At 30.7% G+C, this 12230-nt stretch overlaps 2 protein-coding genes across 4 annotated transcripts; both read left to right on the top strand.

Annotated features, from left to right (window-relative positions):
- On the top strand, positions 1–3868 carry LOC114420125 (endo-1,3;1,4-beta-D-glucanase-like). Its single transcript, XM_028385991.1, has 7 exons — positions 1–208; positions 529–550; positions 1185–1314; positions 1740–1830; positions 1992–2081; positions 3047–3147; positions 3492–3868. The coding sequence occupies exons 1-7, from the start codon at positions 61–63 to the stop codon at positions 3630–3632; spliced, it is 723 nt and encodes a 240-aa protein (XP_028241792.1). The 5' UTR covers positions 1–60; the 3' UTR covers positions 3633–3868.
- Positions 3869–4579: 711 nt separating this feature from the next.
- On the top strand, positions 4580–11554 carry LOC114420122 (endo-1,3;1,4-beta-D-glucanase-like). Of its 3 annotated transcripts, XM_028385987.1 has the most exons (10): positions 4580–4959; positions 5898–5919; positions 6617–6681; positions 8028–8120; positions 8380–8401; positions 9040–9166; positions 9490–9580; positions 9763–9852; positions 10591–10691; positions 11172–11554. In XM_028385987.1, the coding sequence occupies exons 1-10, from the start codon at positions 4812–4814 to the stop codon at positions 11313–11315; spliced, it is 903 nt and encodes a 300-aa protein (XP_028241788.1). In that variant the 5' UTR covers positions 4580–4811; the 3' UTR covers positions 11316–11554. The 3 variants fall into 3 exon arrangements, with proteins under 3 accessions (XP_028241788.1, XP_028241789.1, XP_028241790.1); XM_028385988.1 differs by lacking the exons at positions 4580–4959; positions 5898–5919; positions 6617–6681 and having other exon boundaries at positions 7865–8120; XM_028385989.1 differs by lacking the exons at positions 4580–4959; positions 5898–5919; positions 6617–6681 and having other exon boundaries at positions 7870–8120; positions 11175–11554.
- The last annotated feature ends 676 nt before the right edge of the window (positions 11555–12230 follow it).

The raw sequence follows: 12230 nt of genomic DNA, 5'->3' as shown, positions 1-12230 counted from the left end.
GAGATAGAGCATGAGGCAAAGTCAACAGTGAAGAGGTGTGACAGAGAGACAAAAGAAAAGATGTCAGGGCCTCAATGCTGTTCAAATCCACCAAGCTTGAACCCCGGTGGAGGAGTTGGGCATGTGGACAAAGTGGGTGGTGTTGATTCCTATTTCACTGGATCTCCTCACTCCAAACTCGCTGTTCTTATGCTCTCCGATGTTTTTGGTATTAATTTCATCTCTTTGTCTTTTTTCTTTTTAATTAAACTCTTTTTTGACACTTGACACTATATCATACTGCTTTGATATTCTGGATTTCTTATTATTTGTGTGGCTATGAATTTCTTCCATGACTTGTGTCTCTTAAATATTTATATATATGCATATGATTTCTTGCCCAACTGAAAACTACAAGTGTCAGCATTTTGGCAGCCTGTGGTTTATATACTGAATTGATAATTTGATATACAGATAATCTTTTTACAGTTATTGCCTTTAACCAAAATCTTCTTTTAACTTTGAATATCTTTTTTTTTTTTTTTACAGGATATGAAGCGCCAAATTTAAGGTATGGTTAATTTTCATGTCGGTTTTCTATGTCTAATTTGCTATGTTTTATAGTCTGGTTATCTGTTCAGGCAATTTATTTTGGTCTCTTCTGGCCGAGTTCAAAGTAGTGTACATTTCATCGCATTTGATTCTTTCTCTTTATTTTTTGGGTGATTGAAATCCAATATCTGTATGAATGAGAAAACTGGTGTGTATATCTAGGAATGCAAATTTATGTTTTCTTTGATCCAATTGCTCATATATAGATAAATGAGAATCACAAAGTTTGTGAAAAAAAATATTCTGCAGTATATTCTATTTGAACCTACTTGTCCTCTTTTAAACTACTTGCTCACATATTTTCTTAGAATACTAAAAACTAACAAGGACATATAAATGAGATTTGAAGAGGAACAATTTGTGAGAGTAATGCTGTAAGCTGAATATAATATGTTAGATTAATTTTAAGTTCTATAGATAATATACCTTTTCACTTGAAATTTTTTTCAAGGTTTTGGTAAATTACACTGCCAATACAATCAGTCTGTTTTATTTTGCTCTCTTTTCCCATACCCTGTCTCCATCTCTCAGTTTCATGATGAATGTAATGTAATGTGTTTTTCTAGTAAATAATAATGTTCTCTGTTTTGAAGGAAGCTTGCTGACAAAGTTGGGGCTGCTGGGTATTATGTAGTTGTTCCTGACCTCTTGGATGGCGAACCCTTTAATCCTCAGAATTCGGACAGGCCCTTTCCTGCTTGGATAAAAGATCATGGACCAGTGGTTAGTTCTTATATTGAGCCTGTTTGGATTAAAATGTTTCAGTGTAACTCTGCCTACTACGTAGCATAAGGCCCAATTCATGAAATGAGGAAGGCGAAATTTTCTCCTTCAAATATCCATTTGAAGTCACTGAGAATCTAAAAAAATATAGATTCATAATGATGCTTGGTTGTTTATGTTATTTTTTCTTTTATAAATAAAACACAATTCTGTGGTTTTACTGAAATCCAATTTTTGCATCCTTATTGAAACTTTGAACACTCTGACTGGATTTAGATGTCTAGTTTATGTAATGTTATTATGACTTTAGCCACTGGACTGCCACATTTGTTGGCAGTTGGATTTGTGATTGAACATTATGAATTGTCTCAAATCAGATACACAAAATGGTGACATTCTCTGATGCTTACGTATTGTATTAATAGGAGAAAGGTGCTGAAGCTACAAAACCCATAATTGAAGCCTTAAAAAGTAAAGGTGTTTCAGCTATTGCAGCTGTTGGTTTTTGTTGGGGTGGTGAGTGCCTACTTATTTTCTGTGCATCCCCCTCTTCCTTTTATGTTGAAAGCAGATTCAGATCCTCTTAGGTGTACTTATTGGTTGGATTTGAAGTTTTAAGGACAACTAAGTTAATAACTGAACTCACAGAATGTACTATATTTTCTTCTTTCTCTCAGCAAAGGTTGTGGTTGAACTTGCGAAATCCAGACTGATCCAAACTGCAGTGCTATTGCATCCATCATTTGTCTCCCTGGATGACATCAAGGGTATGAATTTTCAATATTTAGATTATTTTTTCCCCTTAATATGCATAATCTTTGTTTAGGGAATGCCTCTTAGCATCTACTAAGGGTAAAAGGCTACTAAAATTATGTTGCAGTTTCTTGTTCAAAAGAAAAACAAAACAAATACCATCAATTTATGCAAGTTTTCGAGTAAAAGAATGTCACTTGCTAAAGGATCATATTTATCTTCATGCAGATGAGAGATATATTTTTGTAATATATTCTTTTTCAGTAATAACTGTAATTGTATATAATTAACTATTAAGGGAAGAATTGCCTTTGTTATTCTATTTATCTTTTCTTTCCATTATTTTGTTTTCTTTAATTTTTTTAACTTACTAAAATTATATTGACATCTACTGTTATAATGATATTCATTACATTTAGTGCATGTTTGGGATTGTTTTCATGAAAACATGTTAAAAATCTGCAGAAAGAAATTTGGCTGAAAGATATTTCTGTATAAAATTTTAGTAAAACAAAAATGTGTTGACTTGTAATTGGATCATTAAATTTTTTTTCTGAAAGATTAGCAACACTTACAACGTCAATGGAATGTGTTTTCAATGCCTGCTTTAAATTTTTTATGTAATATGCACTTGTATTATATACAAATGATTATATATTGGTGCAAGAAATTAGGAATTCAATTGCTTGTAGACTATGTATAAGATATAAGACAGTTTTTTCTGGATTATGCATGCAATCCATGCTCTAGAGGTCATAGGGGTAATTTACACTGATATATGTTTTTTTTACTTTTCCTGTCGTGTATTCTTCTTTTGCAACAGTATAATGATTCGGAGCCTTTTCCATACAAACTCATTCACTGGTCATATTTCAATGATTGAATAAAGACAAAGAAAAAGAAAAATCAGAAGCGGATTTATTAAAGCAGTGACTGTGATGTTCATGTTTTAACAATTAACTGTTGGTCTGACATTCAGGTGTTGATATTCCAATTGCTATACTTGGAGCCGAGGTAGACCAAGTTTCTCCTCCAGAGCTTGTGAAACAATTTGAACAAGTCCTAGCTGCTAAATCTGGGGTCAGATGATTTGTTCTTTCTTTTGTGGTTATCTGCCATCATTTTATGTTTACCTTGATAATTTCACAATGTTATTTTTTTGTGATCTCTCTCTCTCTCTCTCTCTCTCTCTTGTTAATTACAAGATTTCTGTATGCAGTCAAGTCAGCTTGATTAGCTTTTTCACATTTTATGCAATATGTGTTTTGGAAATAAAAAATTACACAATGGGGTACAAGTTGTACAGGACAGCAGTTTTTGTCAAAGAAATTGTCTATTTTTATTCAGTTCTTTAATTTGGACATATACAAAAATCTCTCATGTATTTAGATATCATTCATGAACATATTTTTTTTTATGTTCAGGTTGCCAGTTTTGTTAAAATATTTCCCAAAGTTTCACACGGTTGGGCTGTGAGATATAACACTGAAGATGCAGAAACCGTAAAGGTGGCAGAAGAGGCCCACCAGGACTTGCTGGACTGGCTTGCTAAACATCATAAGTGAGACATCTTGCTCTGTTAAGACTGTACAATGGAGTACTTGAGTGAAGGATGTAATGTAAAATGGTACTCAATCAACGTAGCTGTAGTTTGCAAGAAAATAAATGTTGTATTGTTACATGTTGGAAGTGGATCTTATTGCTAGATGATCCTAATAATGTTGCTTTCCGTGATTTGAGTTTGGTGGACAATTGTGATTTGAGATCTTAATAAATCATATTTTAAAACCTTTATGTAAAATGTCTTGTGTATAAGCTGAATAATTTGCGAAAGGAATTTTTTTCCCCTCCACAGGGTGATCTTGTTTCACTAAGATCGAGAATGTGTTTTAGATATTTCATTTATTTTTTGAAAGGGGAACTTTGAAATTTCATTCAGCCAAAGGCAAATTACTACATCAGAGAGAAGCAATCCCTCAATCTGAGGTGGGGCTTCTATCCAAAAGTTCTCTAGCTAACTGAGCTAAAGAGTGTGCAACTCTATTTCCTTGTTTTAGATATTTTCATAAACATTGTAGTTGACACTAACTCCATCAAACTTATGTGACCTAGCTCTTGGAAGGCTTCGTTTGAAATTGTTGATAACTAGGCTCACAATTATTTTACACTATAAATACATGATGATGATTAAACACTTTTTTTTTTAAAAAGGATGATTAAACACTTAATTTATACTATCAAGAAGTTCGTGTCATTCATTGCTTATATATATTATGATAAACTATCTTAACATGATAAATATAACAACATAAACGTCAGGGCTAACGCATGTTGGAATTTATTTTAAACCTTTAATTCCTCTAGAGTCTACTGCTTTGCTTATGTGACAAGACAACGCTACCTAAGCATTTTTAAAGAACTAGTTTGTTAAACGATAAATAATTTAGACCAATGAGATCAAATCTAAAAATACGTTAAGAAGTAAAATACTTTCACGAATAAATGGTTGGTCCAAAAGGTTTTATGTTCGGGTTTTTTAAGCAAGTAATCAAAGGTTTGAGTATTGACTCTTGCACATGAAAAGAACTTAGTTGAGTAGTGCTAGCTAGTAGGGACAACTCACATTTGAATACTGTTTGGTCTATAGAACTAGAAAGAGATTAATCTTGATCAAGGAAGATACTCTTTACAAAGATATACGTAGCAAAAAAAAAAAAATAGTTTATTGTTAAGAAAACAAAAACATGTCAGGGCCTGAGTGCTGTTCAAATCCACCAAGCCTGAACCCCAGTAGAGGATGTGGGCATGTCGATAAAGTGGGAGGTGTCGATTCCTATTTCAGTGGCTCTTCTCACTCTAAACTCGCCCTTCTTATGCTCTCTGATGTCTTTGGTATTCTTCTTCTTCTTTGCCCATTTCTTTCTCAATTTCTCTTTGCCTTCATTCTTTTTAAATTGTTTTTCTTCCTAACACAACATAGATGTTTTTTTATAAAATATAGTTATAATTGATAATAAATAATTTTTTAAATATATAAATTATATTATAATTAAAATTACCAACATATAATTAATTTAAATGAAACTAGTTTCAGATTTCTTAAACAAGATTATGGATTGTTGTTTTGTGGAATATTTCTCAAAAAACTGCTGATATTAAATATTTAAATTTAAAGATAAAGATAAAAAAAAATACCTTAATAATTGATTAAGAAAATAAGATAAAAGAAGAACAGTTTAAGATTGTTGAGAAAGAATATTTTTTGTTGATTATATTAACAATGATTACTAATAAAAATGAGTTCTCACTCTGAATTGACAAATTTGATGAATATAAATTTAAGTAACTCCAAATCCGCGGTCTATGGATATTTATTAAAATATAGATTAAAATAAAAGGTAAAAAATTAAATTAAAAACAATTAGTTTTTAAATATATGTTTATACTAAAATAAATAATTTTAAAACATATTTATACCAAAAAAATAATTTTCAAATAAATACTAGTATTTTTATATTAAAAATAAATAAATTAAAACAAATTATTTTATATATAATTAAGTATTAAATATTTAAGTAATTTTAAATTGAAAGTATTCACGAATAGAATACTTTAGTACCTGCTTGTCCCATCCGCTAATAAACATGCAGAAAAAAAATACATTTATATGCATATAATTCAACTGAAAACTAAATAAATCAGTATTTTGATGGGATGTGGTTTATATAGTGAACTCATTTTATACATATAAACTTCTAACAGTTATTATTACCTTTAACCATAATCTTCTTTTAACTTCACATGCTCTTTTTTTTTTTTTTTTTTTGCAGGCTATGAAGCGCCAAATTTAAGGTATGGTTAATTTTCATTTCTGTTTTGGGTGTCTAATTTTTATATGAACATACTATATTGGCTTCATTCTGTCCGAACTCAAAGTAGTGTTCATCACATTTGATTCTTTCTCCTTTACTTTTTGGGTGAGTGAAATCCAGTGCCTACTTATATGAACATTGGTGTGCAAATTCATGTTTTCTTTGATCCAATTGCTCATATATAGATTAATGAGAATTAGAAAGTTTGTGAAAAGAAAATTTCTACATCATACTCTGCTTGTCATCTTTTAAACTACTTGCTCATGTTCTTTAGGTTCAGGGGATAGTGATATGATTTCAACTTCTGTGGGGTGGGGATATGATCAATTGATCATCTATTCTTTTATAATATTAAAAACTAACTGGGACATGTGAGTGTAATTTAGAGAGTAATGATTTGTGAGAATATAATTCTGTATGCTGTATATAATATGCTAAATTAACAAGAGTTTTAATTTGCATAGATGATGCCTTTGTGATATAATTATTTGATTCATTATGATATCTTTTCACTTAAAAATTTCCCAAGGTTTTCGTAAGTTATACTACCAATACAAATGGCTGGTTCATTTTGCTCTCTTTGCCCATTCCCCATCTCCATCTCTCCCATTCTCACTATGATGTCAAATGTAATGTGTTTCTCCAACAAATAATACTGTTCTCTGTTGTGAAGGAAGTTTGCTGACAAAGTTGCAGCTGCTGGGTATTATGTGGTTGTTCCTGACCTCTTGGATGGTGAACGGTGAACCCTTTAATTATCAGAATTCTAACTGACCCTTACCTGTTTGGCTAAAAGATCATGAACCGGTTAGTTCTTATGTTGAGTCTCTTCGGATTATAATTTTTACAAGGCCCAAGGAAGGAAATGAGAAAGAAGAAATTTTCTCCTGCTTGCAGTATCCATTTGAAGTTCTTGAGAATCTAAAATAAAATAGGTTCATAATGATATTTGGGTTTTTATGTTTTTTTTTTCCTCTTTTATTAATAAAAAAATAAAACAAAATTTTGTGCTTCAGCTGAAACCTAATTTTTGTATCCTTAATTCCTTATTGAAACTGAGCACTCTGATTTTGGAAAATGTATGGTTGAATTTAGATGTCTAGTTTACATAATGTTATTATCAACTTTATAGGCAGAGGCAGTTTTGATTTGTAGATCGATTATTACAAATTGTCCCAAATCAGATTTACAAGATGGTAACATTCTCTGATACTTACCTGTTATATTAATAGGACAAAGGTTCTGAAACTGCAAAACCCATAATTAAAGACTTAAAAAGTAAAGGTGTTTCAGCTATTGCATCAGTTGGTTTTTGTTGGGGTGGTGAGTCTCTCATTCTTATTTTCTGTGCATCCCCCCTACACTAAAACCCACCAGGGAAAAAGGTCCAAGACCGTGAATTAGCCATAACATAACAACGTGATTGGTGCCTGTATTTTATTTTATTATTAATTATTAATAATTTAAGGAAATGAAATAGTTTCAATCTATAATTATTCAAACCACAAACATTAGAAGACATGATTGCTTAAATAATTTATTATCTTAACTTTATTATTCTTATAATATCACATAAATTTTGTTAAGCTTTGAAGTAACTTTTGTAACAAGTTAATTTAGTATTAATATACTTTTAAGGATATTTTTTCAGGTACACAAAATTAACTAAAAATTTCTGAAAGTATAATTCTTCACTCATTTTAGTCTAAAATTAATAATATTAACATACTTTTAAGGATTAAAGTGATGATAAGTAATTAAATTTAAATACTAATAAAAATATACAAATTTATTGAAGTTATTTTGAATTTTCATACTTTCAGTTATGAATATGATATGACTTTATACTTTTAAGAACTAAAAATAATGAATGATGGGATTTAAAAATGGTGAGAAATAAAGAAATGTAAAAAAAATAAAAATGGAAAGGAGAGGCTTGGTGTAGCATGTCAATAAAAACAGCCAAGCGTTTTCTTTCTTCATTAAAAAAACGTGTTAAACTAAAAGTGTTGAGAGTGTGATAGCGCAACGGAACAATGTCAGGACCTGAGTGTTGCTCAAACTCACCAGTTCTGAACCCGAATGCAGGAGCTGGCCACGTTGAAAAACTCGCTGCTCTCGATTCCTATCTCTCTGGTTCCCCTAATTCCATTGCCATTCTTCTCGTCTCCGACGTTTTTGGTACGCTATCATCACAATCCCTGCTTTTCTTTCTCCATGCTCTTATTCTTGTCGTTTTTCTAATTAAGGTCCTGTTTGATTTATAGAAGAAATAAATAAACCTGGTTAAAGTTCTTATATTATATGTAAACTCTGCTTTATCTATTGAGTTTATTATATTGACGGTATGTATTTGCGTCATTTTTTATTTTTTTTTACTTTTATAGTCTTTAACATTAGTATTGTTTTTTTAACTTAGCATGCTCAATGTGTTTTGCAGGATATGAAGCACCAAATTTAAGGTACGGGCTGATTCTCAAATCTTGTGTCTATTTTTTTGTTTATATTTTACTAGTCTTCTAAGTTAGTACAAATAGTAGTTTGCCTCTCATCATATTTGATTCTAACTCCTCTTTATTTTGGGATGATGCCTTTTAATGATAAGATCAATGATTCATTGTGTATTTCTTGGGAGCAAATACGTGTTTCCTTGGATGCAATTACTCATATAGATTAATTAAAATTTACAGAGATTTTGAAAAATATATTCTACATTTTGTTCTAAATAAACCCACTTGTCCTTTTTAAACCACTAGCTCACAACCTTTGGGTTGTATTGAATATTGATAGATTTTTTTTATTTTGGTAGAGAAATAATCAAAGAACATCTATTTCAACATGTAACTATAAATTAGAGAGTTATGATTGATTCATGAAAACAATGCTATCCTCAAAAGTGATGTGCCTGCTCATTTGTTTTATTGTGCTGTCTACCTTTTTAGTTTTTTTTTTTTTTTTTTTAGATTTTGATAAATTATGCCGCCAATAGAATTTGGATGTTTCATTCTGCTCTCTTTGCCAATTCTCTCTTTCTCCATTTCTGTGATGCCAAATGTAGTATACCCCTGGGAAGTAATACTGTTTCTTCTCTGATGTTAAGGAACATTGCAGACAAGGTTGCAGCTGCTGGGTATTATGTGGTTGTTCCTGACTTTTTCTATGGTGATCCCTATAATCCTGAGAATGCTAGCAGGCCTTTATCTGTTTGGTTGAAAGATCATGGCACGGTTAGTTCTCATTTTAGCATAACTGGTTCTTGTATTTAATTATTTTAAAGTAAATTTGTTTTTTGTTTTTATGGAACCTCAATTTTCAGCAGTATAGAAACTTTGATAAAACTATAGTTCTGATTGTAGAAGATTACAGCTGGATTCAGATGTCATTTTTTGTGATATTTTAACACTGTAGTACTCAGCCAGTCCTATGTATTGAATGTTTGTTGGCACCTGCATATGTTTAGATTTGTAGATCAAATGTATCAAAATATGTGACATTGTTAAATTGTAACGCATCATATTCATTCTCTGATGCTTTCATATTATATTAATAGGACAAAGGATCAGAAGCTGCAAAATCCATAATTGAAGCTTTGAAAAGTAAAGGTGTGACAGCTATTGGGGCTGCTGGATTTTGTTGGGGGGGTAAGTACTTCTGTTCCACTTATTTGGAGTGCTTATTTTTTCACCCTCCTTTTGTGTATACACCAGTATATGTAGCACTTTCAGCTCCTCTTAGGCATATTTATTGATTTGATTTAAAGTTTTAAACATGACTAAGTTAGTGATCAAACTCATAGAATGCACTCTTTTCTTCATTCCCACAGGTAAAGTCGTGGTTGAACTTGCAAAATCCAGACTAATCCAAGCTGATGTGCTATTACATCCAGCATTTGTCTCTGTGGATGATATCAAGGGTATGAATTTTCAATATTTAGATTGTTTCCTAATTTGCATATTTGTTCACAGAAGATTAGTCTGCATCTTATAACTTATAAGGAAGAATGAAAATCCAAATTATGTTGCAGAATCTTGTCATGCCAATAATTTAAGCATGTTTGTGACTGCAGTCTTGCCTCACTTTCAGAATAATCACATTTGTCTTCACACTGACTTGCAGTGCATTTTGCATTTTGCATATTGCTGATGTGATAAAAAAAATATTTTCATGGCAAAGTTATGAGTAATATGTTCTTGATTAGTGAAACTGTGCATCAACTATTATGGGACTAGTTGGCTTTCTTTCTCATTTTTTTTTTTGTGCAATCAAATTGGCATCTACTTTTATGAAAGCATCATAATCATTACATTTAACAATTAATTTTAGGATAGAAATGGACCGGTGAATATTTTGTAGGTTAAATCAATCCGTTTGTCCCTGAATTATTTCTGAATTTTTAAATAGGTCCTTATCCTATGTTTAGATGAATAGAAACAAAATCGGGAGGAAAGAAACCTTTGAAATTTGAAAATTTCTCATGTTTAATCGAAGAGAAAATGAAGAGAAATATGTGAGAGAAGTTGAGTTGCAGAAACAAAAGAGTTAAATTCGTGTCCCCCGATTCAAATTTAAAAATTTTCTCTCCTTCCTCATTTTCTTTCCACTCGTCTAAACATAGTGAAAAAGATTTTCATATTATAGCTGTTTGCTTCAGGTGTTGATATTCCAACAGCTGTGCTTGGAGCTGAGATTGACAAAATGTCACCTCCAGAGCTTGTAAAACAGTTTGAACAAGTCCTAACTGCTAAACCTGGGGTTGTATTTTCTTTCTTTTGTGGTTATCTACCATCATTTTATATTACCTTTATGTTTTGCTAATGATATTATTTTGTGGTAAGTATGTTGATTCTTTTTTCTTTTACAATTACAAGATGTTGCCTTCTTTCTTTCTCCTTTTTTTGGCCTTTGATGGGTGCGAACAAGATGGAATTGATTCATGTACTTGTAGCTTAGCTTTGTTCAAATTTCATTTTGGCACTCCATTTTTAACTCCTTTGTATTTTGAACTTAGTTCAAATTTCATTTTTAGAATTCCATTTTCAACTCGTTTGTAATTTATTTCCAAGAGGTGTACACTTGACCCACAACCATTTCATGTTCTGAATAATAAATATGGTTTTTGAATTGAGGAGAAAGTTTTGTGTACTTTGTAATGAACTTGCTTAACATTCATGCACTCGAATTGAAAGTTGGATGCGTTTAAGATAACACTGATGAGTGGATATTTATGTGTAGCAGGTTGATTGTTTTGTTAAAATATTTCCTAAAGTTTCACACGGTTGGACTGTTAGATACAACCCTGAAGATGCAGAAGCTGTAAAGGCTGCAGAGGAGGCCCATCAGGACATGCTAAACTGGTTTGCTAAACATCTTAAGTAGAAATCTTGTTATGATAAGAGTATGTACGTGTTTAGACAACAAAATAAAACAACATAGAACTTCTATGTGGATTATTGTCATTTTCTGCGGTGGAGGATGTAAAACTTCTAATCATTCAGTGTAGGTGTAGTTTACAAGAAAATAAGTGCTGTATTGCTTGTAGGACATGCAACACGTTACTGAAAGTTTTATATGCTAATATATGATAAATAAAATATTATATGCTAATGATTAATGAATTTTGGATTTTAAGGGGATGATAAGAGCAATAATATTTAGGTAGTTTAATTAAATGTTGCCTTGTTTAGATAGTTTGATAAAATAAATAAAAATATATATAAAGGATAATACTTGAATTTAAAGTAACAAAGTTTCTTTGATCGCGTCATATGTTGTAAAGTTTTTATTGGGACCGGTTAATCTCGTATGTCAATATCTTGGAGAATATGTTGGAGAATTAATCCTTGACTTTGTACCTAAGGATACCTTGGTTCACATCCAAAAATATTGTAAAGTTTTCATATCTTTCGTTGTTACATATAGTCAACAACTAAATTTGTTCATATTGTTAGATTATTTGTTATTAAATTTCAAATGTTCAGTAAAAAAAATTGTTCATATTTTTTATTATCTTTAATTGATATATTTTATAAACTTAATAGATTTTAAATTAATGATAAATATGTAATTATTTTTTACTTTAAACTTTTATTTGCTTGAAAAATATTATTTCCATTAACAAACAAAAATATAATTTTTTTCTCTTCTAACAAAAAAAACTTTATCAACAGGTATCTTAAAATGAAAGAAATATAAAATAAAAAGTTTTCCTTTTAGAAACACTTAGTTATAAATTTTAAAAAGTTATTTAAAATTTTGATCAATAGGTATATCATGGTTATTAAAATTGAGTAT

This window comes from Glycine soja, chromosome 7, assembly GCF_004193775.1.
Source record: "Glycine soja cultivar W05 chromosome 7, ASM419377v2, whole genome shotgun sequence".
NCBI classification, from domain to species: domain Eukaryota; kingdom Viridiplantae; phylum Streptophyta; class Magnoliopsida; order Fabales; family Fabaceae; genus Glycine; species Glycine soja.
This window is presented reverse-complemented; position numbering and strand designations above follow the sequence as displayed.

Excerpts from the sequence above, each read along its gene's own strand:
- LOC114420125 (XM_028385991.1), top strand. The coding sequence starts at position 61 with ATGTCAGGGCCTCAATGCTGTTCAAATCCACCAAGCTTGAACCCCGGT. Across the intron at positions 1,315-1,739 it reads TAAAAGATCATGGACCAGTG|GAGAAAGGTGCTGAAGCTAC; the intron begins GTTAGTTCTTAT and ends TTGTATTAATAG. Across the intron at positions 1,831-1,991 it reads TGTTGGTTTTTGTTGGGGTG|CAAAGGTTGTGGTTGAACTT; the intron begins GTGAGTGCCTAC and ends TCTTTCTCTCAG.
- LOC114420122 (XM_028385987.1), top strand. The coding sequence starts at position 4,812 with ATGTCAGGGCCTGAGTGCTGTTCAAATCCACCAAGCCTGAACCCCAGT. Across the intron at positions 9,167-9,489 it reads GGTTGAAAGATCATGGCACG|GACAAAGGATCAGAAGCTGC; the intron begins GTTAGTTCTCAT and ends TTATATTAATAG. Across the intron at positions 10,692-11,171 it reads TCCTAACTGCTAAACCTGGG|CAGGTTGATTGTTTTGTTAA; the intron begins GTTGTATTTTCT and ends ATTTATGTGTAG.